Raw genomic sequence first — 19,812 nt, 5'->3', positions numbered from 1 at the left:
TAAATAAAGCTGATTGGTTGAGCATAAAGAATCCTTATTAAAAAAAATAAGCTACCACAGTTTATTGGCGTTTGTACATGAGAAATAGGGCAGCCTATTATTTTTACTCAATGTTTCATACAGCAGGACAAAAAAAATAACATGGGTAACATGATGCAATATGAATCCTTTTTTAAATGTCCTGTTCTTTCTGTAGACCATTTTACTCTGTAGATGCCATACCTCAAAAATTCATCTGCTTTGTTGCTTTGCTTCTGTTAATTAGTTAGTTCCTGCCTTTTGCTTTTTTTCTTTCTCTGCTTTTCTGTAACTTGGTTTTGCTTGAATTTTCCATAATCTTTGCTTCTTCGTATGGCTTTCTGATTCTTGGAATGATTGAAGATCGCATCAGGAGTGTCAGTGCACCAGTCTTAGGTATTGTATGCCAAGTCTTAAACTAGCAATTACTTTGAGATTTTTTCATAATTTCTTGATTCAAAATATGAATTCTAAAAAAGTGGACAACCTGAACCATGATTTCTCACCTTGAAAGGAAAACCAGTTTTATTCCTAGTAAAATCGAATGAAATTTTAGGCAAATACTACTTTTTGGTCTTGGAACTAGTCTGTTAGATCAATGGAGTTCTGCTCCTTTTTCATTAAGTAGACAGTAGACATAATTGAAAACCTTGTCTTTGGAAGCAACATTTGTGTTTTGAGCAAATAAAGCCTAAAACGACCGATATCGTTTTTCAGACTAATTAAGCAAGACAGAATATCTGGAGAGAAATTCCAATTAAGTGTTTTAATTTGCTACCAGCCAAGTATTTGTGACATTCACTACCTCTGAGGATGCTTGCCATAGATGCAGGCGAAACGTCAGAAGAGAATGCCTCTAGACCATGGCCATATATCCCGAAAAAACCTATAACAACCCATTTGTGACACTACCTGTTTCAAAAATTATCCTTTATTCATGCTATAAATTAAAACGAAGATTGCCCATTTTTACTATGCTTGCCCATTGTTACTGAATGGGTCCATTTCCTCTCCTAGTGTCTTATGTTTTAGCACAGTGGTTCTCAACCTGTGGGTCCCCAGATGTTTTGGCCTTCAACTCCCAGAAATCTTAACAGCTGGTAAACTGGCAGGGATTTCTGGGATTTGTAGGCCAAAACACCTGGGTGGAGAACCACTGTTCTAGTAATGTGACTCCCTGAATGACTGAAAGAGTGTGCATAAAAGAGAGCGAGGGAGATGTTGTCTTATGCATCTTATGCTTCATTATTTATCTCAATGGCATTCTTAAATCACAGGAGACTCTGACAATATGGATGGAACGATGACTTCAGAAGACCTTTCCCCCTTGTCATCTGGAACAGAATCTGGTGCACAGTCTCCATTAACCCCGGAAAATAAAAGAACCCCAAAGGGAATAAAGAAAATATGGGGAAAGTAAGTGGTTAACTCTTTGTATTTACTTCATCATCAACTTCCGTTTTTTAAAAACTACTGCAACACTGCAAATATTGTGTTCTCAATTACATTTATACATTCTTGCATTTTTGTGTAAAAGATGCTTTTTGCCTTTTAACGTCGGATGGTTTTTTATTTTTAATCTTTCCAAAAAGAATACGCAGGACTCAGTCTGGCAATTTTCCTGGAGATGACCTAGGCTTGGCTGAATTTCGAAGAGGTGGCCTCCGGGCAACAGCTGGACCTCGACTGTCTCGATCAAAGGACACCAAGGGGCAGAAGAAGTAAGGAATGACTATCTACCTTTTCTGTAGGATGGCTAATTATTGCATAATGAAGTACCTTAAAGTAATATGTTGGCTCTTGTCTAGTATCTGCTGCTCTCTACCTCACAGCTCACTAGAGATGATTTAACAGATATTGTTTGTACCATATGTACAGTAGATGTAAAGGCTTAGTTTGAGACTGCTATAATTTATTATTAGGAAGCAGCTTGTTATAAGACTTTGGTAGAGGTCCTCAGGACAGGAGCAGGTTTTATTACCTTTCCTCTTCACGCTCTAGCCCAGAGACCAGTCCATGGTCCTTCAGATTGTTGGGAAGTCTGATTATAGTTTGAAAACAACGCAAACAAATTCCTTTGCATGCTGCACATGTCATATTTGTAGTCCAAAAAACCATGAAAGAACAATATAATATTTAAAATGAAGAACCATTTTAACCACATAAATTTACCAGTATTTCAATAAGAAGTGTTGGCTTGCTTTTGGCTGATGAGATAGTCAAGTTAATTAGGATTGTTACTGTTGCGTGCCTTCAAGTCGTTTCAGACTTAGGGTGATCGCAAGTCTAAAGTTTAGGGCTGGAGGTGAATAAATGACCTTGGAGGCCCGTGGCCTTAGTTTGGGAACCATTGCTCTAGCCCATGAACTTGTACCACGACAAGTTACTAGTGGGAACTTTAACAATTTGCATTGCTGTTTCTTTCCATTCCTGAAAATATTATCCAGCATTTGCAACAAACCCAATTATGTGAGATGCAGTAAAACCTAGCCATAAAGGTTCAGAATACTTTCATCCACCTACCAGTTACTTCAGATATATATAGTTTCTATTTCCTAGCAGGGAAATTGACGATGGCAGTGACAATGATAATGTACATTTCCACTCTTTGCTTCTGTTTCTTAGTGATCATAATGCTCCATTCTCCCAATGGGGCACTGAACGTGTGTGTAGTTGGCTTGAGGACTATGGTCTTGGTCAGTATGTCATTTTTGCACGGCAGTGGGTCGCATCTGGCCACACACTTTTAACAGCAACACCTCAGGACATGGAAAAGGTAAGACCTATATGTAATGCATTGGTTGCTTCCAAAGTGTGCATATCCATGCCCAGGGTACTGCTTTTCTGAACAGGCTATAGTTGGCATACTAATAGAAATTGTGAAAAGGCACCTGAATTCCAAGATATTTCGTGGAATTCGGGTGCCTTTTCACAATTTCTAAAACATCTTGGAATTCTTGAACATGACTCTATGGAAATATATGGCGAAGTGTGCATCTGCTGTGACAAAGGCAAATGCCATGTTGGGAATCAGTAAGCAAGAAAAAAAACTAACATCGTATCCCCATTAGGCAAATACGTAGTGCTGCCATGCTTTAGTATATTCGATCCCAGGAGAAATATGGAAAAGTTACACAGGAGGACAAACAAAATTATACAGAGGGTGGAGCAGTTCCTTAATGAGAAAATATAAGATCTGGGCCTTTTTAACTTAGAGAAAAGTGAATAAAGGGGAAAACATAGGAAGCTTCTGTATCAGACCATTGATCTGTCTAGCCCACTGCAATTGATAGTGCCAGTGGCAGTGGCTCTTTAGGACTCCAGACGGGAGTTTTTCCAGCCCAATTTGAAGGCACCAGTCATTGAGTCTGAGACCCCAGGCAAGCAAAGTACACTGGGCCCTTGGTATCCCCTGGCTCCAGGACTCCCCTGAATATCAAAATTCCTAGATGCTCAAGTCCCATTATATACAATGCTATAATAAAATCCTTTATATAAATCAAGATTTACTTTTTTGGAATTTTAAAAATTGTCAAGCTGTGCATTACTGAATCCATGGAGACAGAATCTATAGATACAGAACTGCATAAGCTTTACCCTTGAGCTATGTGTATAAAATGATGAGGGATATGTAGAAAGCAAATTGGGAAACTTTTCCTCCCTGAGAAGGCCACAATAAATGGAAGTGTGTAGGTCTTAGGGCTTCTTCACACAACACAGTTAAACTGTGGGACACACTGGCACAAGAAGTAGTGATGGTGAAATATTTTAAACAGCGAAATATTTTAAACATGAAAGGGAAGAGACAATTGTTAGCTATACTGTATTACGTACTTTCAATATGGTGTCTAGGGCCTCGTACATGTGAAAAATTGACCAAATGGCTACTCTTGTGGTTTGCATACATACTTCTAATAGACCTCTGGCTGGCCACTATGGCAAGAAAATGCTGAACTAGTTAGACTTTTGTTCTAATTCACAAAGGCTTTTAGCATGTTATCAGCAGGGGAAGTCCAACCGCATTCAGCATGGTTGACTACCATTAGAATCACAGTGTCATAGAGTTGGAAGAGACCTCGTGGGCCATCCAGTCCAACCCCTTGCCACAGAGCAAACATTGTAACAGATGTACTATTAAGCCTATTACTCCTGTCCTCTCTGGAATTTCAGTTTATTAGCTCTCAACTAGACTGTTACTTCAGAGGTGTAGGTGTGAGAGATGAACATGAAATCTCATCCTCAAGTCAACATGAATCAACTGTTGTGAATCAGAAATGGAGATACAGTAGATCCCTGCTGTGTATCTTGATTTCTTGGTCTTTCAGCAGTTTCACTTAACAAAATAATTTCTATTTAAATTCTCCTGAAATGTGAACATTCACCAAATCATCTGTAGGAATTCCCAGTATCAAATATTATTATTTATTTATTTATTTATTTATTTACCTTACTTATATACCGCTGTTCTCAGCCCGAAGGCGACTCACAGCGGTTCACAACAAATACGAACAGCAAAATTCAGTGCTACAGTATAGAAACAGTTAACAACCTAACATATTACACAATTAATAAACAGTTACTACAATACCCATTCACTGTCGTCTCGTCATCAAAAACATGTTCCAGATTCTTCATCCATTGTTCCATTCCAGTGTTCATTAACCAATCATTGCACTAATTATTCGAACGCCTGCTCAAACAGCCAGGTCTTCACCTTTTTGCGGAATACCATTAGAGATGGTGCTAGTCTAATGTCCATAGGAAGGGCGTTCCACAGCCGAGGAGCCACCACCGAGAAGGCCCTATCTCTCGTCCCCGCCAGCCGAGCTTGAGAAGCAGGCGGGATCGAGAGCAGGGTCTCCCCGGAAGATCTCAAAGTCCTGGTGGGTTCATAGGCAGAGATGCGGTCGGATAGGTAGCTTGGGCTGGAACCGTTTAGGGCTTTAAAGGCCAATGCCAGCACTTTGAATTCAGCCCGGTAGCAGATCAGTAGCCAGTGGAGTTGGCGCAACAGGGGGGTTGTATGCTCCCTGCGCTCCGCTCCTGTTAAAATCATGGCTGCCGAGCATTGGACTAGTTGGAGCTTCCGTAGTTCACTTTCTTTTGGACTACAAAACTCTGACATGCATAACTCAATCCCCTTGGGGAGAGAGGGTGGGTTAAAAATAAATTGTTGTTGTTGTTGTTGTTGTTAATGCATACTTTGTCTGCCCAAGTGCTAATTGGGAAGTTCTGTTTTAAAAATTATTTTTGCTTTTTTTAGGAACTAGGAATAAAGCATCCTTTACACAGGAAGAAATTGGTTCTAGCAGTTAAAGCTATAAATACAAAACAAGATGATAAGTCTGCACAGCTAGATCACATCTGGGTGGCCCGTACGTATTTGACGAAACAGTAAACGCCATTTAGAGGGCTTTCTTGTCCATTTGATATTTTGTAGGCTGTTTGAAATTGATTTTTGTTTTTATCAAGGCACTGAATTATCAAGGCATTGAATGTTTGCCTTTCTTTCTTGTCTGGAAGCGGCCCTGAGTTCCCTTGGGGAGATAGGGCGGCCTATAAATAAAGCATTATTATTATTATTATTATTATTATTATTATTATTAATGGTAACATCAGTCTATGGGGATTTAGAGTTGGAGCTTCAATTTGTGAGTAGCCTTACCTAAAATAGTCACATGTTCAGCAGCATGTTACAGACTTGTAATACAGAATCGAAGGTGATATAAGCTATCTCCAGAAATCATGTTGAGAAAGCATAATAATTCGTTTAAATGATTATGATAACATGTATGCTGATATGGTATTAATTGAAAGAGCATGAAAACTCCCATTTATTTTCCAAAGAATAAGATTTGAGGGGAAATACTGTATTATATACTGTCTTTCTCTGTTTTATGTAGGATGGCTTGATGATATTGGCTTACCTCAATACAAAGATCAGTTTTATGAATCAAGAGTTGATGGCAGAATGCTACAATACCTAACTGTGGTAAGATGGCTCAATCTGATCCTGATTTTTAAAGTTTAGATATAGTGGTAACCTTTGCACTCAAAGAAAACTTACTGTTAAACCTTTGTCATACTATAATTATTTTATCTTTCTTTTTATAGTTTTATTTTTAATACTTAAAAATAATTTTCTTTAGAATTAGTATTGCTAACTTGTTCTTGTGTGATGTAATTCTCAAGAAAATGAAAGGGAGGAGACCTTTGAGACCACTTTGGTCAAAGGCACGGTGGATTAAATGCATAAAATTGCTTTAGTTTCTTTGGCTAAAATTAACTGCTGCTCCAAATAATGTCAGGGACAGTTACACATCCTTCCATATTTGCCATAGTCCTGATAAGAGTCAGGAAAACCCTGCACTTGGTATTAATTGAATTAGAAAAACAGATGAAGAGCAAGCTGTGCATTGACCAGTTTAACCCTAAACCACATAACAGAGGGAACTAAAAACAGTAGGAACCGGGCAAACATGTTGCTTGTTTAGAAGGGTGAGGGAAAAGCAGGGCAGATTCAATGCCCTAGTATCTTTAGGGGTGATATATTCTGCTTATTACCATAGTGAGTGTTGGAGCATTTCGCCTCACTTAAAGAGATGCATTTACCACGCTGTCACATAAAGAAAAGGTTGTATGGTCTGGGGAAAAGATTTATGAATCCCATAGGAACTGTACACACCCACCCCTTTTTCTTGAAACGACTTTGTAGCTTCTCAGAGCATTGAAAAGACTACAGTAGTTTTTCTATTCCATAAGTATTTTTCTGATTTCCTAAAAATATACTGTTTTTGAAGACTTTTATTTATTTTCTTACTCCACCAAGTAGATTGGGTTTCAAGATCTAATTTGCTAGGCAGCATTGTCAGCTGTGTTTTTGGCAGTGCATGCTATTTGACCGGTTTGTTTTGTTTTGCAGAACGACCTTCTCTTTCTCAAAGTCACAAGCCAGCTTCATCATCTCAGTATTAAGTGTGCCATTCATGTGCTGCACGTGAACAATTTCAACCCTCACTGCCTGCGTAGGAGGCCAGCTGATGAGGTGAAAGAGGAAACCATTCCAGTCCTGATTGCTTGCTTCCTAGAATTCCTGCTTGTTTTTCCCAGTCTTTTTCTTACCAGAGCAAGTTCTAACTTAGCCCTTGGGAGTTTGTCAACATCTCTTTGCTCACATACAGTATGTGAATTATTAGACTAGATTTACTCTCAGCCTAGATTTTTTTTCTACACCAGAGGTTGTACCCACCAAACAGTTGGGCCTATGGAATGAAGCAGATGCAGATCTTTGGATGGCACCATGAAGTGCAAAAGGAGATCTCAGTAAAAGTCAAATATGTTGCCCATTTTAAAGAAGGATTCACTAAGCAAGACTAATTGTTGTAATAACAGATTCCATCTTAGGAGACAGAAAGAGTACATTTATTTGTATTTCATTATGAACAAGTATGCAATTTGGGCATCATCCTGAATTCATTATGGTCACTGACTTTTAAAGCAAGGAGTGCCTATAATGAGCTGTGTCTGGTATGCCAACTCTGCCCTTTCCAGTATAGGACATTAACATACTACAGTTGCATTGACCACAACACTTTTAATTACTATAAGCTACCTTAATACCCTAAAGGCGCCAGATCCCATCTAATCTTGGAAGCTAAGCAAGATCAGTACTTGGATGGGAAAACACCAATGAATACCAGGTGCTCTACACTATATTTCAGAAGAAGGAACTGGCAAAGCCACCTGTTAGTATTCCTTGCCTAAGAAGACCCTATGATATCCATGAAGTCACCATAAATTGGCAGGAAACTTTAAGGCACATATGCACACGCAATATGCTTTATGTGGAATTGTTATGGTGTTATTTTTTTGGGAAGTTGCAGATAGTTAAGAATATATATATATATATATATATATATATATATGCATAGTTAAGAATATATATATATATATATATGCATATATATATATATATATATATATATATATATATGCATTTCGTTTTTTCTGCCAAAGTGGAGTATCTTGCATTTGTCGCTGTTGAACTTCATTTTGTTAGTTTTGGCCCATCTCTCTAATCTGTCAAGATCGTTTTGAATTCTGCTCCTGTCCTCTGGACTATTGGCTATCCCTCCCAATTTGGTGTCATCTGCAAACTTGATGATCATGCCTTCTAGCCCTTCATCCAACATCTTTATTAATGACTTAGATGAAGGGCTAGAAGGCATGATCATCAAGTTTGCAGATGACACCAAATTGGGAGGGATAGCCAATAGTCCAGAGGACAGGAGCAGAATTCAAAACGATCTTGACAGATTAGAGAGATGGGCCAAAACTAACAAAATGAAGTTCAACAGTGACAAATGCAAGATACTCCACTTTGGCAGAAAAAACGAAATGCAAAGATACAGAATGGGTGACGCCTGGCTCGAGAGCAGTACGTGTGAAAAAGATCTTGGAGTCCTCGTGGACAACAAGTTAAACATGAGCCAACAATGTGACGTGGCGGCAAAAAAAGCCAATGGGATTTTGGCCTGCATCAATAGGAGCATAGCGTCTAGATCTAAGGAAGTAATGCTACCCCTCTATTCTGCTTTGGTTAGACCACACCTGGAATATTGTGTCCAATTCTGGGCGCCACAATTCAAGAGAGATATTGACAAGCTGGAATGTGTCCAGAGGAGGGCGACTAAAATGATCAAGGGTCTGGAGAACAAGCCCTATGAGGAGCGGCTTAGGGAACTGGGCATGTTTAGCCTGAAGAAGAGAAGGCTGAGAGGAGATATGATAGCCATGTATAAATATGTGAGAGGAAGCCACAGGGAGGAGGGAGCAAGCTTGTTTTCTGCTTCCTTGGAGACTAGGACGCGGAACAATGGCTTCAAACTACAAGAGAGGAGATTCCATCTGAACATTAGGAAGAACTTCCTGACTGTGAGAGCCGTTCAGCAGTGGAACTCTCTGCCCCGGAGTGTGGTGGAGGCTCCTTCTTTGGAAGCTTTTAAACAGAGGCTGGATGGCCATTTGTCAGGGGTGATTTGAATGCAATATTCCTGCTTCTTGGCAGGGGGTTGGACTGGATGGCCCATGAGGTCTCTTCCAACTCTTTGATTCTATGATTCTATGATTCTATGATTCTATATATATATATATATTTCCAAGATGCTGAATAACACGTCACGCCACCAACACATTACACCAGTTCTAAAGTGTACTAATTGTCCATTAACTACTGAGCTCCAGTCAGGGTCTTCCAGTTGACACATGGAACCTTATATAACTATGGAGAGGGTTACCATGTAGACCATCTTCGCTGCTCTGGAAAATGAGGTCTTTAATGTCACAGGATGATTACCACTGTCTGCTTCCTTTCAGCAGCAGTCCGTCTCGGGAGCACCCCAGAAGTGAGCCCTCCCCATACTGGCCCCCATCCCATCCATGTATTTGGGAGAGGGATGTTTTTGGCACCTCTTCCAGACACATATCTTCAGGCACTGCTGCTGTGCTCTGTTGAGAATTATGTACCAGGACACTGATTTTAAATGTTTAATTGATAATTATGAATGAAGGAAATAATTATGATAATTATGAAAGAAGGAAATAATGACCGATCTGACCAATTTTATTCTATACGTCCTCTGAAGCACTTTATCTATCCGTTGGATTGATTCCCCCATATCACTCTTTAAAACCCCCATGCCTAGACATACCCTACTCTGTACATGCCCATGGTTTTAAACTTTTAATCTACATCTGGCCCTGCCATAATATATTTTTTTATATATATTTTTTGTGTGTGTTATTGCTTATGTGTTCAAATGTATTATTTTATTGTTTTATTTGCTTGCTTGTCGGTGTATTGTTGTATTTGTATTTGATGGGCTTGGCCTCATGTAAGCCGCCCCAACTCCCTTCGGGGAGATGTGGCGGGGTATTATTATTATTATTATTATTATTATTATTATTTAATGTTCTGTATGTTAGTGTTTGTATTTTGGCAGATTTTAATCAAACCTATTATTAGTACTTACTTGAGTAGAATCAATGAAATAGCAACATGAGTGTGGATTCATTATTGGGCAATGGATTCAGCACTTTGAGATAACATTAGAAGTGAAAAGTAGTATAGAATTTGATTAACCAACAATTGTGGTAGCAAAATCTATCTTTTTTTTTTACAATACAGAATAACATTTCCCCCTCTGAGGTGGTTCAATGGTCCAATCACAGAGTGATGGAATGGCTCAGATCAGTAGACTTAGCGGAATATGCACCAAACCTTCGAGGAAGTGGAGTTCACGGTGGTCTCATTGTAAGAAACTATGCCTTAAATTTTCCTACCTTGTAATAAATTGTGGTAATTTTAATATAATTAATAACTGGAAGCATTACTTTTCCAGAACATTTTTAATCTTTGTACATTTATGCTTCATTTCTGTAAACGAAAGAAAATCCTATTTGTTATGATAGGAAATGTGTTTATTGATCAGCTTGGTGTGTTATGAAAGGAAATTTTTGTCAAGTGTTAAGCTTTTATAAATGATGTTGTGTAACAAGGTAGTACCTCAGGCTTTGGCACTTAACGTGGATTTGCAAAGTTGAAGTTGGAGAACGGAAATTATTTTCAAAATGGAAATCGATAAAGTGTCAACTAAATTTCTAGTGAATGTTTGTATAGCAAAGAAAACAAATTGCCTTCCAACACAAAACATCCCTAACAATATTTTAAGTGTCCGATGATTTAGATTAAAAATGAACAATTAAAGCAGCTCCAGTTTTTTAGAACTGTCATTTTCTTTTTGAGAAAGTGGTAAAGGCACAGTCACTCTTGCAGGGATCATCAAAAAGTTCATAAAATAATATGCCCTGGTTCAGATGCCTTCTGTGTCTTCAAATGTTTGCCAGAGGAATGTAAAAAAATATTTGAAAGATTGTTGACAAGTTTTGCATGCTTTTTCCAGGGTTTTTTGGAAAAGTTTTTGAGGATTTACATTTTTATTAGTGACTTACATCTGAGAGAAATTGAATTAAGCAATTTTGCAACATCTGTATTCAGCATGGGGTTGCTGTTATATTTCTACATAAGGAAACCATCAAAGTGACTGATGCACAATGGGATCTGATGCGTAACAGAGCCAATTCACATTGGGGAAAATGTACACCAGGACACTGGCTGAGGAGTCCCAGGAGAGCCTTTTGTGCTTTGGGACACTCTTGCCAGGGTCCTCTTACACATCTTTTCCATTCACTAACCTGTTTCCTTAGGGCCTCTGCTACATGGCTAAGTACATTATGCAACATTAACAGTGTAGACCACAATAGAGAATTCTGAGCATTTATTTATTACAAAACAATGTCTCATCTCTCCTTGTAAAGTGCCATTAAGTATTGATCCCACAAGTAGATATCTGCTAATAGAAAAGGTTTTTTTTATTATTCCCATTTGATTTTGAAATCTCATTATTCTTTCTCTGAAAATGCACAATATGTGAGGTTACACTAGCAAGTACATGGGGAAAGAATATCATATTTTTTCTCAGTTATAGCCTCTATTGAATCCATTGTCCTTTAGTTCATCAAAGGGCAATTATAGATCCAAGCCATTATTACACATATGCAGTGGTCACATAAGAATGATACTAACCTTGTAGGTCAGGACTTACAGACAATAGTTGTGCCTATAAAAGTATTCCAAACAGATTTTTATTATGGAAGGCCCAAGAAATGCTGTTGAGAATAGTGGGTAAATATTTTGTTAATTTTATGCATTATGATTCCATTATCCATATAATCAATATTCATGGTTTTACTTACCCACAGTCCAAATATAGTCCCTCCTTGAAGTGTTTGTGGACTCCCTAGGTACTCAATTGTGATTCTATGGTATTTTTCCAACCCAAGCATGTGATAGAATTGCACTGGAGGACTAGAGAAGCCCATAAACAGAAGAGAATGAGAAGTGAGTGCCTATTATCTGCGATTATCTGTGGTTTTAGGTATCCATGACCTTAGAACATATCCCCACAATTAGAGGGATCCTAGTGTACAATAGATGGAAATGAATAATAATGCATGCAGAATCACCACTCTTAGTCCATAATACTTCAAAGCAGAGAATAGTTAAATCACCCCAAATTCAAAATAGCCTTTTGGATGCTTTTAATTGCATAGAGGCTACAAATAAAGCAGTGTGTGTATGGTTATGTTTTCAACAGATCCTTGAACCTCGTTTTAATGGTGATACACTGGCAATGCTTCTCAACATTCCTCCTCAAAAGACGCTACTGAGACGTCACTTAACAACAAACTTCAACCTGCTCATTGGAATAGAGGCACAGCAAGAAAAAAGGGAAATTGTGGAATCTACATCCTATACGCCTCTGACTACCACTGCTAAAGTGCGGGTAAGTATGTTTCACCATATCCTGTGATGTAAATGTGCAAGCTGTTTTTCTGTACTTGAAATTATGCAAGTTTGAGGGTTTGTTTGTTTTTTTGCCTTTCCTTTCTTCTACGTCTTTCCATAATAATTGTAGATGTGAAGGTACCAGAGTAGCAGTTCTGATAAGACTTGTCTTAAGATATCAGCTAGGAGCCCCTGGTGGCGCAATGAGTTAAACCCTTGTGCCGGCAGGATGGTAAAATATCTGGGTGTCCCCTGGACAGTACCCTTGCAGACAGCCGATTATCTCACACCAGAAGCGACTTGCAGCTCCTGACATAGAAAAAAAAATTAGCTCCCTTCTTTTCTGTGGTGGCGTAATTAAGGGAAAATGGGCTACAGTGCAGTGACTAAGTGTATATAGTCACCCATAGATTTTGCATTCATGTAGCCTGCCATCCATGACTTGAAAATCTTAAAGAAGAAAGTTTCCAAAAGGCAAATTTTGATTTTGCTGTTTTATTTAAGGGTTGCCATTTTATTATGCCACTGTATGTAATGGGACTTGACGGTTCATGAATGTTGGTATCCATGGGGCAGCCTGGAATCAAACCCTGATGAATACCCAGGGCCCCTTGTAACTTTGCATGTAGAAAGTTGGAAAATCCTGCCTGAAACCAGGAACTACTGATACTACTAGGTTATTTGAACCTATGGCATGTTCCCTATGTTGTATGTCCTACAGAGATTGTAGCAACTTTGCTTTATTTATTTATTTATTTATTTATTTATTTACAGTTCTTATATTCCGCCCTTCTCACCCCGCAGGGGACTCAAGGCGGATTACAGTAAACACATATATGGCAAACATTCAATGCCAGTTTGACAAACAGCGTTTAACAGACAAATACACCAAGGCTATTTAACTTTTTTCTGGCCACCAGGGGAGCTGCTGCTTTTCATCGTCCATCAACAACACCGATGAAGTTCTTCCGCATTCCACATTCCCCGGAGTCTTTTTTCTTTATGGCCTCATAAATTAGTTAAATTTAGCCTCCCACACAAGGTGGTACCTTATTTTCCTACTTGACAGTTTTTCGGGTTGCAAAGGTCAACAACGGGCCACACAATGGCTGGATACCCACTCCAGCCCGGGCTGGCTTCGAACTCATGACCTTTTGGTCAGAGTGATCTTAATGCAGCTGACACTCAGCCAGCTGCGCCACAATCCCGGTGCGCCACAATCCTTATAAACTCCTTTATAAGGAGTTTATTCTAAATGTTTGGAATAGCAATATTGCATAGCAGATTTCCCTCTGCCAAATTTATCAAATTAAATTTACTAGTGAAGGGAAAGACTTATCTTCCCTTTTGATTGATTGGTTCAATTTCCCCCAGGAAATTGAGATAATCAATACAAACTGTAGCAAAATCTATACATATGAACACTGTGAAGTGCATGAAAGATAATTATTGCTTTGAAAGCACATCTGTATTTGACACAAGTTCTACTAATTGTGTTGTTGTTGTTATTTTTCCTGCTCTATGCTGTGCTTCTCTGAAACGGTGTTCTTGCTCTCTCTCCCCCACCCTTCTCATTCCCCCCATTAGCCAAAGAAACTTGGATTTTCACATTTTGGACACTTGAGGAAAAAGAAATTTGATGAATCAACCGATTACATTTGTCCCATTGATACATGTGTCAATGTGACCAATGGCACCCAGAAGATCTACAGCGCATACAAAGTGCACAATGTCCTTCCTGACAAAGAATTAGACAAGCTGGATCAGGTGGGCCAGGCGAAGTGATGCCACTTGCCTCTCATCCTCTTCATGCATCCCAAAGCTTTGAAATAACCTTTCGTTACAATTTAACTAAAAAAATACATAATGCATCTGCATGGATTTAAGGATTGTATGGAGATGAGGCCTGGAAAGTTCTCTCCTTAAAATGTCAAATGACTATATTTCCATTTGCCACTATATGCCATCCTACTTTTCAAGCCCTTTTTCAGGAATATAAAAAGCTTTACACAACGGATTGTAGTTGGATATCGAGACACCCCAAAGTCTCAACCTAACAGGAGTACTCTATATGCACTCCTATTGAAGGACTGTTAAATGTTTTTTATATTCAAGAGGTGCCACCCAGATATATTTTTAACTTTTTATATTAGTTTTAATATAAACAGTTGTAAAGATATGTCTGTTTTATTCTGAGCGGTACAACTGGATTGTATATTCTTAATAAGACATGCTGTTTGACCTGTGCAGTGTCTGCACCATATCAAATGTATATGACATGTAATTAAAAGTTAGGCACAACAATAGTACATCTTTAAAAATGGAAATACAACTTTATCCAAAAACAATAAAAGTTACACCTCGTGGTGAAATGTTCCAACTTCTTACATTGTGATTATTTTCCTTGTGGCGGAATTATGCTTAAGACATTGTGGAGTTTGGAGAGATTCTCTAAATTGCCATCCTAACTAAACTATGCGGAGAATTATGTGTAAAGCCGGTTTTTAAAACCTGAAAAATGGAGCAGTAGGAGCTTATGAGCTTTCTGCAAGATAGAAGAGCCTGATGAATCTTCTATGGATTCTGGTTTCCAAGTGAGAAACTGAATCGGAAAAATGATGGTCAATTGAAAACTAATTGCAACATTTTAATTTTTTCATACGCATGATTCACTCCATCTAACACATTTCATTACTCCTTTATTCAAAATGTTTGCTCTTTATCTAATGTAAGCAATTTGATTATTGTTTTGCACTTGGAACACAATTCTAGACCGCCACAAAAGAGGTGGGTGAGAGATGTGGACACAGTTATTTAGAAATTATTTCAAGGTCTTGTAATTAGCAAAATCTCCTGAATTAGCCTTTGCTTATAATAATAGGGCTAGAGATGAACTCTTTGCAACAACACCATTTTGCTACAGCCATGCCTGTCATAGACTAGATAAGATTATTTCCGTTACGAACTAAAACCTTTTGTACCTTTTTAATTTATTTAAAAATGTTTTATGATATGACTCTCATTATTCTTCAGTTTATTGTACATTTTTTAAAAATTAATGTACTGTCTTTCTAAGCTGCCTTGGGCCCCATTCAGAGGAAACTGGCAGGCTAATTAAGTAATTATACAGCTTAAAAGGTCTGAAAACAGACCTCAGTAAAATAATAATATAATAATAAAACTTCGTTTGTATACCGCCCTATCTCCCTGCAGGGACTCAGGGTAGTTTCCAACATGTAAGGCAAACATTCAGTTGCTGAAAAGGAAGCATACAGTTACATCAAGATAAAAACATTCGACAATATAACACAATCTAATTAATTGTAACAGACAAAATAAATAACTAAAACACACTAAAGATAAAAAATATTAAAACCCATTTCATTGTAGCTCCATCAGTAGAGGTTCACAAAACTAATGGCCAGGGTTACAAATGGATGTGGCCACTATAAAAGGATTGGGCATGGGATAGTGCAAACCGCAGTATCCCATATTGCTGGGGAAGTGGATGAAGTACAGGACATAGTGCTATCTGGCTACTTGGGGATTAAACATTTCTAAAAACTTGCTGGAACATCCCGGTTTTTCAAATCCCTGTGAAAGGAGGGCAGTGTGGGTGCTTGCCTAATCTCCCTGAGGAGGAAGTTCCAAAGTCAGGGAGCCACCACCGAGAAGGCCGTCTCCCTCGTCCCCACCCTTGTGATGGTGGAGGAAGTGAGAGGAGGGTCTCCCTAGATGATCTTAGAGTATGCACAAGTTCATAGGGGAAGTTGCGATCCCAAAGATAGGCAGGGCCTGAACTGTTTAGGGCTTTGTAGGTCATAACCTGCACCTTGAATTGGGACCAGAAACTTATCGGCAGCCAGTGGAGCTACTTTAATAGGGGTGTCGTACTTACTTATGGTCATGTCCTGTTGTTAAAAAGGTCTCTCGTGAGTCTAAAACGTCTTTGGAAAAAAATAACTGTAAAGTATCCCCCCCCCCCCCCCCGAGAACCAAAAAACCTTCCTTTGATATTATTATTTGGCAACAGCATACAATGGGATCACATTGTAGCCACTAGCCTTCCATAGTTGCTCATCCCTGCCTTAAACTTGCCTGTTGTCCTTCACACATCCTACCGGGACGAAGAGCAATCCTGCCACTATCTATCTGCTTACATATCATGGCTATCAAAACCTTTGATTAGGCTTTGCCAGTTTCAAGTTGCTTAGAAGGCCCAGCTCTTCCAAGAGCCCTCACTACTGAATAGGTAGCAGGAGCTACTCTGCAAGGGAAAGATAAACACGGTGGCCCATCTGAGTAGTTATTACAGTTGAGGATCACTGGCTGTGGGACTGTACACAGGAATAGAGAAAGTCACTCCTGGATCAGATCCCCACACCCAGCAAGATGACCCTGGAGCCTGCAGTCCATGCCAGGATCTGGTGTCTGGCACAGGTAAGTCTTTCTATGACTTAAGTACATAACTTCAGGGGGTACTGCCAAGATGTGTTGCAAATTTGGTTCTTTTGTGTAGGTATAGGCCCACAGGACCCACCAGTTAGGTAAAGCTGGTCAGATCCTAGGAGTGGAAGAATGCACATTGAGTTAGTACTGAGTGCAAGGGTAGTAGTAAGATGCTGTCTTGTGTTCAGTGGGAGTTATTCAATGATACTATGGACCAATCACTCGGTACCTAGCCTTTCCTCTGTCTCTGTATAGCGATCATGAATATAAAGCAGTCACAAATGTGTAACTTGCTTATGTATTCCTGCCATAATTATTTATTTATTATTTATTTACAGCTTTTATATTCCGCCCTTCTCACCCTGCAGGGGACTCAGGGCGGATTACAGTGTACACATATATGGCAAACATTCAATGCCAATTTTTTACATACAAACATACACAGACATACACAGATTTTATGCAGGGGTTCTCTGAGATTAGGAAATTGTTGCAAGCATTCCTCTATGGTAGAATGGTTGCTGAAGACTGTCTGGGGGCATTAAAACGCAAGGTGCCTGCATTCATTAATATTTTCATTTATTATTTTGGTGTACACCCTCCCACTAAAACAGGACACGTGTTTTACATTAGGGTTTGGGTTTTTTGCAGTGGGAGAATATTATGTTGCATCAGCTTGAACTTGCAGGTTTATTATGAGGAACGTGCTTGAGCACAAGAGGTTGCCTAGCCCTAAAACAAAGGGGTGAAAGGCAGGGGCCAGCAAGAGAACAACTTCACTCAAATCCTCACCTTCAATACAGTTTCTGTGGGAGAAAGAGTTAAATGAACAATTTTAATCACTATATAGTGAGTCTGAATTACCAAGTATATAGGCATGCGTTTCAGATGAAGTTTCCGAGTAAAGAAGCACAACATTCATATGCTTAAAGCATGAACAACTTCTTTTTCATTACATAGCATGATGGGTGAATCTGCATAGATGCATGTTGTAATGCTTTTGACTACTGAAAAATAGCTTTGTTTCCAGTCTAAGAAAGAAAACTAGAAATGCCCACCAATTATATGGCAGATACCTTTTTGTTTGCTTTTTTTAAAAAACCTCTATGTTACTGCAAAATGAACTAACTAAACTTTTCTGGCAGGGCTTCACTGCTAACAGACCATATGTTCAAAGAAAAAAACCCAGGAAGTCTATATGTTATGATAAGAGGGAAATATTTCAAGCCCTAAAAAGACAACCATATGATGTCTGCATATATGAGATGTGTCTCATATATGCAGAATAGTTCAGAAGATATATTGTGTGTGCGCTATGTGAATATGAAGAAGTAGCAGGACTTTTGATTTCATGTACTTGCTGAAATGATTTTACAGATGGAACATTCAGAAGGAACTGTAATGCAAATAGGGGAACTCTCCCAAGGAATTAACAACCTCACGGTATGTACCAGTAATTTATCTTTCAGATAACCAACCGAGGCTTCATAATTGATATACACCATATTAGTCATGTCTACTATTAATATTCTAGAATATCAGGGAAAATCAATGTCATTTACCTATGGAGCTGGATCAGAGAGGTTTATCTTTATCTCCTATCATTTCTATTTCCTCTCATTTTGAAGTTAATGAGAGAAAATCAATTATGCTAGTTCTAGACTTGTGTTTTATTGATACAAGTCTCTAACGCTGCAGTTTAAAGCATTGTACCTGGGGATTTTGTGGATTTCTGATCTCTTCTGATCTCAGCACGTTGGAAGTTGGACTATGCCAAACACACCGGTTTCCACCTGTGGAGAGGGAGGGATGGCAAACCAAAATCTAAAGCATGATTAGCTCCTGTGTATTTAAAAACCAAACAATGTAATACCAGTTAAAACGAATTTAAAATAGTGTGGTGGACGTGTGGTAAAGCAAAAAATACTGGAAGAAAATCCATAAAATAACCCAAAAGATACTGAATATAAAAATTGAAAGGAAACCAGAGTATTTTTTACTAGGAATAGTAGATACATACAAGAAAGCAAAGATAGACTTTTTAGTTATTTGACAACAGCAGCAAGAATTACCTATGTGAGAAGTTGGAGAGAAAAAGATAAACCTTCAACTCATCACTGCTTGGTGAAAATTTTAGAAATTATGAATATGGACAAACTAACACTGTTATTGAGAAGACACGAAGGGATTATAAACAAAAAAATACAGATTGGCAACCATTTAAAGACTATATGTCTCAAGAAAACAAAAAATATACAAATTTAAGAAAATTCAATCGGTTATAAAGGAACTATCTTGAAATTTCTTGACCAAAAAGAAGTCTCAGAAGATAAAAAGGAGAAGGAGGAATGGAAAATTTTGAGACAATATTAAATACACCAGGAAGGAGATTGGAGATTTTGTTCCCTTCCATACTTTCCCTACTCCATCCTCATTACACCCGCTTCCACAATTCCCCTTATCCTTCCCTTAAATCCCCTATTCTTCCCCTCTCACCTCATGCAGCCAGAGTAAGGTGTACCTAAATTATCATACCTTGTACCCCATTTATTTCAGTTTCTTTATTTAACTGTTAAAATACCTTGAATAAAAATATTCCAAAAACAAAAACAAGCAACTTAAAATAGTGTACTATATCATATGCACAACCTGAGTAAATTAAATTCAGTTTAATTTCTTTCAGTATTAGTGTTATAGGATTCCTCGTGGAGTTGGAGCTTTTGAGTCATTGTCAAGGGCAGGCCTAAGCAGAGTGCACTGTAGTAGTCTAATTGGGAAATGTGAAAAGGCAGATGAACATAAAGACTCTGAATATGAATACAGCTTGGAAATGTAGCTCTTTTTAAAAAAACAAACAAAAACACAATCTTTCACAATTCCTGCCTGTCCTATTGTGTTAAGAGTGTGTCCAGCTAGGCTCAGTCTTTCACAGTCTTTCA

General features: G+C 38.4%; 1 protein-coding gene across 12 annotated transcripts in view; it reads left to right on the top strand.

Moving 5' to 3' along the window:
- PPFIBP2 (PPFIA binding protein 2) overlaps nt 1–19,812 on the top strand; it is a 150,199-nt gene that overhangs the window by 128,044 nt on the left and 2,343 nt on the right. For 11 of the 12 annotated variants that reach the window (XM_067462673.1, XM_067462676.1, XM_067462678.1 and 8 more), the window contains 11 exons: nt 382–414; nt 1,296–1,434; nt 1,611–1,739; nt 2,644–2,794; nt 5,282–5,393; nt 5,922–6,010; nt 6,941–7,063; nt 10,205–10,330; nt 12,234–12,422; nt 14,012–14,191; nt 18,251–18,316. In XM_067462673.1, the coding sequence (XP_067318774.1) occupies nt 382–414; nt 1,296–1,434; nt 1,611–1,739; nt 2,644–2,794; nt 5,282–5,393; nt 5,922–6,010; nt 6,941–7,063; nt 10,205–10,330; nt 12,234–12,422; nt 14,012–14,191; nt 18,251–18,316 (1,337 nt within the window). The remainder of the gene's footprint in view (nt 1–381; nt 415–1,295; nt 1,435–1,610; nt 1,740–2,643; nt 2,795–5,281; nt 5,394–5,921; nt 6,011–6,940; nt 7,064–10,204; nt 10,331–12,233; nt 12,423–14,011; nt 14,192–18,250; nt 18,317–19,812) is intronic. The other variant, XM_067462677.1, reaches the window with a different exon arrangement.

This window comes from Anolis sagrei, chromosome 1, assembly GCF_037176765.1.
Source record: "Anolis sagrei isolate rAnoSag1 chromosome 1, rAnoSag1.mat, whole genome shotgun sequence".
Taxonomy (NCBI): domain Eukaryota; kingdom Metazoa; phylum Chordata; class Lepidosauria; order Squamata; family Dactyloidae; genus Anolis; species Anolis sagrei.
The sequence above is the reverse complement of the archived record's forward strand: the minus strand, read 5'-3'. Positions and strand labels throughout refer to the sequence as shown.